Source organism: Nanorana parkeri, unplaced genomic scaffold, assembly GCF_000935625.1.
Source record: "Nanorana parkeri isolate BGI_ZX_2015 unplaced genomic scaffold, ASM93562v1 scaffold2381, whole genome shotgun sequence".
Classification (NCBI taxonomy): domain Eukaryota; kingdom Metazoa; phylum Chordata; class Amphibia; order Anura; family Dicroglossidae; genus Nanorana; species Nanorana parkeri.
In genome coordinates this window covers 92050-101423 of record NW_017308649.1, presented here as the reverse complement: position 1 = coordinate 101423, position 9374 = coordinate 92050, and the positions used below count along the sequence as shown (strand labels likewise).

The 9374-nt window shown below is 51.9% G+C and overlaps 1 protein-coding gene across 1 annotated transcript; it reads right to left on the bottom strand.

The window, feature by feature from the left end:
- Positions 1-8040: 8040 nt before the first annotated feature.
- Positions 8041-8916, bottom strand: LOC108801551 (vegetative cell wall protein gp1-like). The gene has a single exon (XM_018573440.1). It carries the CDS (start codon positions 8914-8916, stop codon positions 8041-8043), a length of 876 nt encoding a protein of 291 aa, XP_018428942.1.
- Positions 8917-9374: the final 458 nt, after the last annotated feature.

Genomic DNA, 9374 nt, shown 5'->3' with positions numbered 1-9374 from the left:
TCAAGCAGAGGCATTAATCACGGCGTACCAGCCTTGACCCGGCCACCTGCGCAGATCATCTGTTCCATTATCTCAGCAGACCCGCTAATTATCTGCTAACTTCCACATGGCGAACGCCGGGGGTCTGTGGCAGCGCCGCCGCGGGGGGCCCGGAGCGCTCGGGAAGAGACCTGGCCCATTTCTACGCAAAATAAGACTCTGCGTGCATTGGTGTATATGATTCTTCTGCGGAGAATCCATGAACCAGGCGGATCCCGGGCCTGTACACCTGCTGTGCCCATTACGAGGAGCTCCCACCATCCCTGTGCTGAGTTCCCGGGTCTGTACACCTGCTGTACCCATTATGAGGAGCTCCCACCATCCCTGTGCTGAGTTCCCGGGTCTGTACACCTGCTGTACCCATTATGAGGAGCTCCCACCATCCCTGTGCTGAGTTCCCGGGTCTGTACACCTGCTGTACCCATTATGAGGAGCTCCCACCATCCCTGTGCTGAGTTCCCGGGTCTGTACACCTGCTGTACCCATTATGAGGAGCTCCCACCATCCCTGTGCTGAGTTCCCGGGTCTGTACACCTGCTGTACCCATTATGAGGAGCTCCCACCATCCCTGTGCTGAGTTCCCGGGTCTGTACACCTGCTGTACCCATTATGAGGAGCTCCCACCATCCCTGTGCTGAGTTCCCGGGTCTGTACACCTGCTGTACCCATTATGAGGAGCTCCCACCATCCCTGTGCTGAGTTCCCGGGTCTGTACACCTGCTGTACCCATTATGAGGAGCTCCCACCATCCCTGTGCTGAGTTCCCGGGTCTGTACACCTGCTGTACCCATTATGAGGAGCTCCCACCATCCCTGTGCTGAGTTCCCGGGTCTGTACACCTGCTGTACCCATTATGAGGAGCTCCCACCATCCCTGTGCTGAGTTCCCGGGTCTGTACACCTGCTGTACCCATTATGAGGAGCTCCCACCATCCCTGTGCTGAGTTCCCGGGTCTGTACACCTGCTGTACCCATTATGAGGAGCTCCCACCATCCCTGTGCTGAGTTCCCGGGTCTGTACACCTGCTGTACCCATTATGAGGAGCTCCCACCATCCCTGTGCTGAGTTCCCGGGTCTGTACACCTGCTGTACCCATTATGAGGAGCTCCCACCATCCCTGTGCTGAGTTCCCGGGTCTGTACACCTGCTGTACCCATTATGAGGAGCTCCCACCATCCCTGTGCTGAGTTCCCGGGTCTGTACACCTGCTGTACCCATTATGAGGAGCTCCCACCATCCCTGTGCTGAGTTCCCGGGTCTGTACACCTGCTGTACCCATTATGAGGAGCTCCCACCATCCCTGTGCTGAGTTCCCGGGTCTGTACACCTGCTGTACCCATTATGAGGAGCTCCCACCATCCCTGTGCTGAGTTCCCGGGTCTGTACACCTGCTGTACCCATTATGAGGAGCTCCCACCATCCCTGTGCTGAGTTCCTGGGTCCTCAGTCTGATGGCCGGCATCATGTAAAGCACTTCCTCTGAGCCCAAGTCATCCGAAGCAGCATGTAGTGTGTGGATTGATCAAGGGGTATAGTTATACGCGGGCGATGGATTCTGGGGCGTTTGGAAAACCCCCGGTGTGCCCCCGGCATTTCAGGGCTGCTTTGCAATGACATCGTCCCTCTCCTCTGATATAATATAACAATCATCTGGCGGTTTATTATTTGACTTTTCTGGGATTTTCAGCAGTTTGCTCCAAACTTTTCTCTTATAACCGAATCTGACGAAAATTTTCTTCAATAACCGGCCCCCGGCTCAGTACAGGAGCCTCACTTCCAATATTCCAATATTGTCCGCTCTCTAGATATTGCGACACAGAGTTTAATAATGCGTCCGGCTCCGCAGCTCACTACTGTCAGCACTTTCCAGGCTTAGGTCATGTGACTGCGTGACCCGACGGTGCTGCCAAAGTGACCCTGTCATTAACCACTTGCTGACCGTGGTGTTTAGACCCCCTTCCTGGCCAGACCATTTTTCAGTGTTCAGAGCTGCGGTACTTTGACTGACATTTATTCCGTCATGCAGCGCTGTACTGAAATGAATTTTATACCATTTTTTGGGGACAGATAGAGCTTTCTTTTGGTGGTATTTATTCACCACTGGGGTTTTATTTTTTACTATATTCAGGAAAAATTACTGAAAATGTTTACATTATGTTATAAAACATTTATTATTACCCCAATTTTTTGGTAAAATATAAAAGTCGGGGTCACGTCGGGTAAATAGACACCAAACATGTCAAGCTTAAAAATTGCGCACACCTGCGAAATCGCAAAAAACTAGCACACCCAAAATTGACCATAGGCGACGCTTTAAAAGCTTTTACCGCTCATCAGTTTAGTGTTATCAGTGATTGATGGCCCTAGACTTATCGCTCTCACTGCGACGTTCGTGGTGATATGTAACATGTGCGTCGTAATAGGCGCAATAGTTGTTTTTGCAGGTATGCGCACCTGACGCATGTTTACACGCGTGTATGTAGGGGTGGGGACTTTAAAAAACAATTAGTTTTTTTTAATTCTTTTTATGTGTAACTTACATTTTTTTTGGGGGGAAACTTTCATTTTTTTTCCTATTTTTTTCCCCACTTAACTTTATTGCTATCACAGAGGGGGCTAAGAAACCCCCCTATGTGATAGCAAAAGATGTGACAGGCCCTCTTTATGGAGACATCAGGGGTCTCCAAGACCCCTAATGTCACCTAGGACCCCCCTGAAGAAGCTGATGAAGCAGAGATCTGCTTCATCAGCTTCTCTCCAGCGTCTGAAGCAGGAGAGTGACACGAGAATGCGGAAGTGATGTAATATACACCACTTCCACATTCTGACACCGGAGAGGGGACCGGAGGGAGCTCGTGTACCGATCTCCCTCTGATCCCGTCAGAGAGGCACTATGTTGGTCCCGGGCTCGCACCGGGCACAGCGTAGCCCGGGACCAGCGTGACAGCTTGGGGGAGCCACGGAGGGGGCCGCACATACCGGGACCTCATACGAGCGATCTATAGCCGGCGGATCGCTTGTATGTTAACAGGCATCGCTGCCGGTTTTTAAATGTTGTGTCTTTCCTGCTCGCGTGCGCCGCGCACGAGTGGGCGGGACTGACAGGCCGTGCATACACTTCCTGTTACATCCAGGATGCTCCTGGCTGGCCGTTTATACACAATGGCCGGCCGGGAGGTAGTTAATATGTGAGATTAATTCTTATTGCAGCCTCCCTCACACACAGCACTGCCACATCCAACATCTCTGTGCTCAGTTCCTGGGCTTTATCACCAGCTGTGCCCATTATGAGGGGCTCCCACCATCCCTGTGCTGAGTTCCCGGTCTGTACACCCGCTGTGCCCATTATGAGGGGCTCCCACCATCCCTGTGCTGAGTTCCCGGGTCTGTACCCCTGCTGTGCCCATTATGAGGGGCTCCCACCATCCCTGTGCTGACTTCCCGGGTCTGTACACCTACTGCAGATATTTGAACAAGGTTTTGATTCCCCCCGAAAATTCACCGCCAGCGGCTCATCCTGTAGAAATTCCATCCGTCACCCGTCACCTCTCTACATCCAAAGATCAAGCTGCCGTTCTCTTCCTGCCTCGGGTACTGAATACTCTCATCGCCCCCCAACGCCGGCCAGGTCCAGACTCATCGAAATGCGTCTCCCCTCCGTCAGTTTAATGGGCGCCGTCGCTCGCAGCGGAGGAGAGCGCGCGTAGCAATATATAACGAACGGTCGCCTTCGAGGGAGCCATCAATCGCCGTCCGCTCCCTGGCACGCGGAGCAGCCATCGGCGTCAGTGACTGATGCCGCCTATAATCGCCAAATAACGCCAAAGAGCACAAAGTTCCTGTTCAATACAAAAAAAAAAAGGCAAATAATAACGGCGGACGGAAAACAATTTTTTAAAGGGAACCCGAAGCTAAAAATCGACATTAATGGGAAATATTCAGCGCTGTGATGAAAGGCTGACGGATCCTGGGAGGGAGCGACGCGAGGAACGGTCCAGGAGCGGCCGGTGTTCTATCGAAAGCTCCAACTCGTTGAAATCTCCAACTACCTCACTGCCGGGTACTTGCAAGTGGGAGTCTCCCTTGTTCTTTGTACCGGCCTTGGATACATTCATTCATTAGGTGACCTCCAAGGTGGACTAGTTGGGAGGATCTAGGGAAGCTTGTGATGCCGGGGTACAGGTCGAAGTGTATCTAAACCCCAATAATAAAAATATAATACCTTGCATCTCACCGGCAGGTGTGGTGGCTGCATTAGTTTTCTTTTTTAAGGCTCTTCACCTGGCAGGGTTCCCACGTGTCCAGGATTCACCCGGACAGTCCGGGTTATGGCTGCTGTGTCTGGGTCTCATGGCAGCAGAAACCCGGACACATGATGTCAGGCAGACAGGGGCAACCAAAATGTAGATAGGGGCTGCTGGCCCCCCACTGACAATAGTCGCCACTGCGATATTTACATATGAATAAGCCGCGACTCGTTCCCCCATAAAATGTCTGCGCGTCGCTAGAGTGTTCGGGTTTCGCTTGAAGAAAAGGTGGCAACCCTATCGCCTGGTGATCCTGCCAGTAACACGCTCCCTGTCCTAAGTCCCATGTCCACCTTGTAGAGATCACATGACCTTTGCCTTGGCACTATAAGTAAAGCATATTATTTCCCTGTCTGATACAGGGTTGGCGGTTTTGCCATTAGCAAAATACAGTTCGGACATCTACTTCCTAGACTGAGATACCGGAAATGCTTCCTCCTGCCTGCAGCAGACTGATCACAGGGGGGGTGGGGAGACTGAGGAAATGCTTCCTCCTGCCTGCAGCAGACTGATCACTGGGGGAGAGGAGACTGAGGAAATGCTTCCTCCTGCCTGCAGCAGACTGATCACTGGGGGAGAGGTGACTGAGGAAACGCTTCCTCCTGACTACAGCAGACTGATCACTGGGGGAGGGGAGACTGAGGAAATGCTTCCTCCTGCCTGCAGCATACTGATGACATCATCTCAGCCTAGGCAAAGTCATTGATTGTAGCTCCAGGACGGCTTTTTAATGATAAAAGGTGGAACATTTCTGATAAATGATCCTGTTGCTGAGGAATGTATTCATGGAGACTGATGATGTGAATGACAGGTCCACTTTAAATAAAGTAAATAAACGGACATAAATGATGTTTTCTGCGTCATAAATAAACGGAACCATTTCTATCTGCCGCCGGTGTCTGGCTGAGGGGTGAGCAGCGTGTCTCCTGCTCCGGGGCTGCTCCAGGTGGGCGGCCAGCTCGTTCTGCCGCTGGGGTCGCGTCCTCCAGGCCCGGGCTCTTTGTTATTCCATCTTCCCAACCAGCCGTTTGTCTTCCGGGGCCGAGCACTTCAGACCTTGCCCGTGGGCAGCACGGAGAGCGGTGAAGAGGCGGCCGGTTTACATTTCATGTTTTGACTGCCAGGGATGGAGAAAGAACAAATCTGTTTACATGCCGTGCGGAACACGTGACCTTCCCCCGCCGGGGAGGAAGACGTTGCAGAGATATTAGTCACATGCTGGAAATCTGAGAGAGCCGACGGCCCTCCACCTACACCAGCATGACAGACGATTCTCTGCTTCCACAATGTAAAAACATGAAATATCGAGTTAAAGGGTGCCTCCATCCGGATCCAATACCCAGAATCTGCCCAGTGAGCAGGTGTGCAAATCTTGTTATGGCCACTAGAGGGAGCTGAGGAGCAAAGGAATTTCCTATGTGTGGCACGGCTCCATCTAGTGGTCATCATGTGCGGTGAATCTTGTTCACATAACTATTCACCGTGCAAACGCTGGAGAGGTGTACCCCCCGACTGTCTGCTCTGTCTCCCGGGAGGTACACTGAACACAGCAGCACCATCTATACCCAGCAGACTGGACACATCACACATTAACACATGCCCAACACACTGGACACAGCAACGCACACCCTGCACACGGCAATACACACCACACAACATACACCATACCTAACACACTGAACATAGCAACACACACCATACCCAACACACACCATACACCATACCCAACACACTGGACGCAGCACATGGCAACACACACCATACCCAACACACTGGACACAGCAACACACACCATACCCAACATACAACACACACCCTACCCAACACACTGGACACAGCACACAGCAACACACACCATACACAACACACTGGAAACAGCAACACACACCATACCCAAAATACAACACACACCATACACAACACTCTGGACACAGCAACATACACCTTACCTAACACACTGGACACAGCAACCAGGACCACACACCATACACGACACACTGCACACAGCAACACACACTGGACACAGCAACACGCACCATACCCAACACGCTGGACACAGCAACACGCACCATACCCAACACACTGGACACAGCAACTAGGACCACACACTGGACACAGCAACACGCACCATACCCAACACGCTGGACACAGCAACTAGGACCACACACTGGACACAGCAACACGCACCATACCCAACACGCTGGACACAGCAACATACACCCTACCCAACACACTGGACACAGCAACACACAGCAAAGCCAACACACATCTCCCCCCATTATGGAATGCACACGTTACCACATCATACACCATACCTAGGGCAGTAGGGAGCGCACAAAGTGTGTCTTGTCACACTGGGTAGCAGAAGGTGTTGCAGCATGTCAGAATAAATATTTCCACCCTCAGCGGAGCCCTGACACGGTTCTTGTATAATTGATTGAATTGAACATGTGGGAACATGCCGTGTTCTGTGTCTGCAATATGTGGAGTGACGTCTGGTGTGCTAACACAATGTGGGTCACGGCAACCAGAGTCTGTATCTCAGTAGCACATACAAGAATGACTCCATTGGACCCTCATACAGGATATCAGGGCCTGCACACACAGAGGACTAGCTGATTCTCCTGGAATTCCTTTCTGATCGGCACCTGCCGTGTAATACGAAACGGAGGATTTGTTTAATCAGAAGAGTGATGATCCCGTCCATGAAAGACACTCACCACGATTACGTTTGTTGACCATTGAGATATATGGTCCTGGATCTCTGGTGAGCGTGTTCTCTGACACATCGGGAGTCGGGAGCTCTTTAAATTGAATTGCGACATTTTAGAGGGCGCTACACTTGATTGGACGTGGGAGTCAGGTGTCCGGGAGAAGCCGCATGGGAAGGAACTGTGAGGGCTGAGGGACGTCCTCTTTCTGGAAATCGATGAAGGAAGCAGATTGTCCCGCCTTCCCTCCCTGAATTTAGTAGTTCTGGGGGTTGGGGGGAGGGGGGGTTCTTTTCTGTCACGGCTGCTTGGTGAGTTGAGGGGTCTACAAAATCGGAGTTGATTACAAAAATGGGGGGCCATCAGCTGGTATGGGTGCTTCCCCCTGTTAGTGTCCTGGCTTGGCCCCTTGGGAACCCGGAAGTAGTAAGTGTCCTCGAGCTGGTTGTGGTGCGGCTGGGGACATGGGCGGAGTCTTAGGAGAGGCCTTTTTGGGCTGTTGGGCACCCAAAGACCCCTTCCCAGGTCAACAATCGTTTACAGTATTATTTGTGTATATTATTTGGTTTATTACTTTTGGTTATTGTTAAAGTTGTTTGTTTAATAAAAGGGCTGCTGTGGCCGTTAAAATCCATGTCGCGCAGTCCGTGTGTTATTGGGGTTTTAACAGAGGGACGAAAATTGACGAATCCATCAGTCAATCACTTTATACAGATTTATTAAGGAATATTATTGAATATTGTCATATTGATTGTTATTAATATGTTTGAAAATTGATGTTTATGAAAATGTACGCATTGTTTGGAAGTTTATGAGCAGTAGCGCAGTGCAGGCGATTTATCGATGTCTATATTTATAGCACAGCAGCTGACACTGTTTAGTGTTATCAGTGGATGTACTGTAGGAGAATATTTAGCGCAGCACATTTATATATAAGCAGAGAAATGACGGCTGGTGATGTTCGGACATTTTATGTCTGTAATTTACAGTTCTGCACATACGGTGACACCCGGAGAAATCTCGACCCGCCCGCAGCACGGGTTCACGGGACGATCCAGGAAGGACGTCTCCGGAAAGGGCCGCGGGAGGATCCAGGAAGGAGGTCTCCGGGAAGGGCCGCGGAAGGATCCAGGAAGGAGGTCTCCGGGAAGGGCCGGGGAAGGATCCAGGAAGGACGTCTCCGGTAAGGGCCGTGGGAGGATCCAGGAAGGACGTCTCCGGGAAGGGTCTGCGGAAGCATCCAGGAAGGACGTCTCCGGGAAGGGCCGCGGAAGGATCCAGGAAGGACGTCTCCGGGAAGGGTCTGCGGAAGGATCCAGGAAGGACGTCAGCGGGAAGGGCCGCGGAAGGAAGTCTCCGGGAAGGGCCGCGAGAGGATCCAGGAAGGACGTCTCCGAGAAGGGCCGTGAAAGGATCCAGGAAGGACGTCTCCGAGAAGGGCCGCGGAAGGATCCAGGAAGGAGGTCTCCGGGAAGGGCCGCGGAAGGATCCAGGAAGGACGTCTCCGGGAAGGGCCGCGGAAGGATCCAGGAAGGACGTCTCCGGGAAGGGCCGCGGAAGGATCCAGGAAGGACGTCTCCGGGAAGGGCCGCGGAAGGATCCAGGAAGGAGGTCTCCGGGAAGGGCCGCGGAAGGATCCAGGAAGGACGTCTCCGGTAAGGGCCGTGGGAGGATCCACGAAGGACGTCTCCGGGAAGGGCCGCGGAAGGATCAACCAGGAAGGAGGTCTCCGGGAAGGGCCGCGGAAGGATCCAGGAAGGACGGTTCCGGGAAGGGCCGCGAAAGGACGTCTCCGGGAAGGGCCGCGGAAGGATCCAGGAAGGACGTCTCCGGGAAGGACAGCGGACTACGCCGGCCATTCGTGGAATATGTCAAAGTCTCATTCATATCTTTAATGTTCCGCCGCCAAAGGCCATTCCTTCCTCTGCAAATTAATTAAATCATGAATTAAATAAATGTGAATTGAAGGGGGAAAAAAAAGGTTTTTCATTAACCACCTTCCTGAAAGAGGAATATATTGAATTATTTTAAGAGAGCGATCGCTCACTGCCCGGCGCACAGGAACAGGCGGCCGCCGACTCAATATTTAATCCCATTAGTATTAGGATGAAGGAAAGAAAAAGTTCATATCCGCAGCGAATTAATGCCGGGCCAGGCGATCGGATCTCTCCTCTGCCAGAGAGAAATCATGACATTAAAGGAAACACTGAGAAAATGAGGGATTGGAGGTCATCTGTGGCCCTTCAGGAGTTGTGATACTACAAGTCCCAGCTGGCCCAACTCACCAGAACCAATCCTTTGTACTAATCAATCTTCA

Bases quoted from the DNA above. Each gene is read 5' to 3' on its own strand.
- LOC108801551 (XM_018573440.1), bottom strand. From the start codon at position 8,916: ATGGCCGGCGTAGTCCGCTGTCCTTCCCGGAGACGTCCTTCCTGGATC.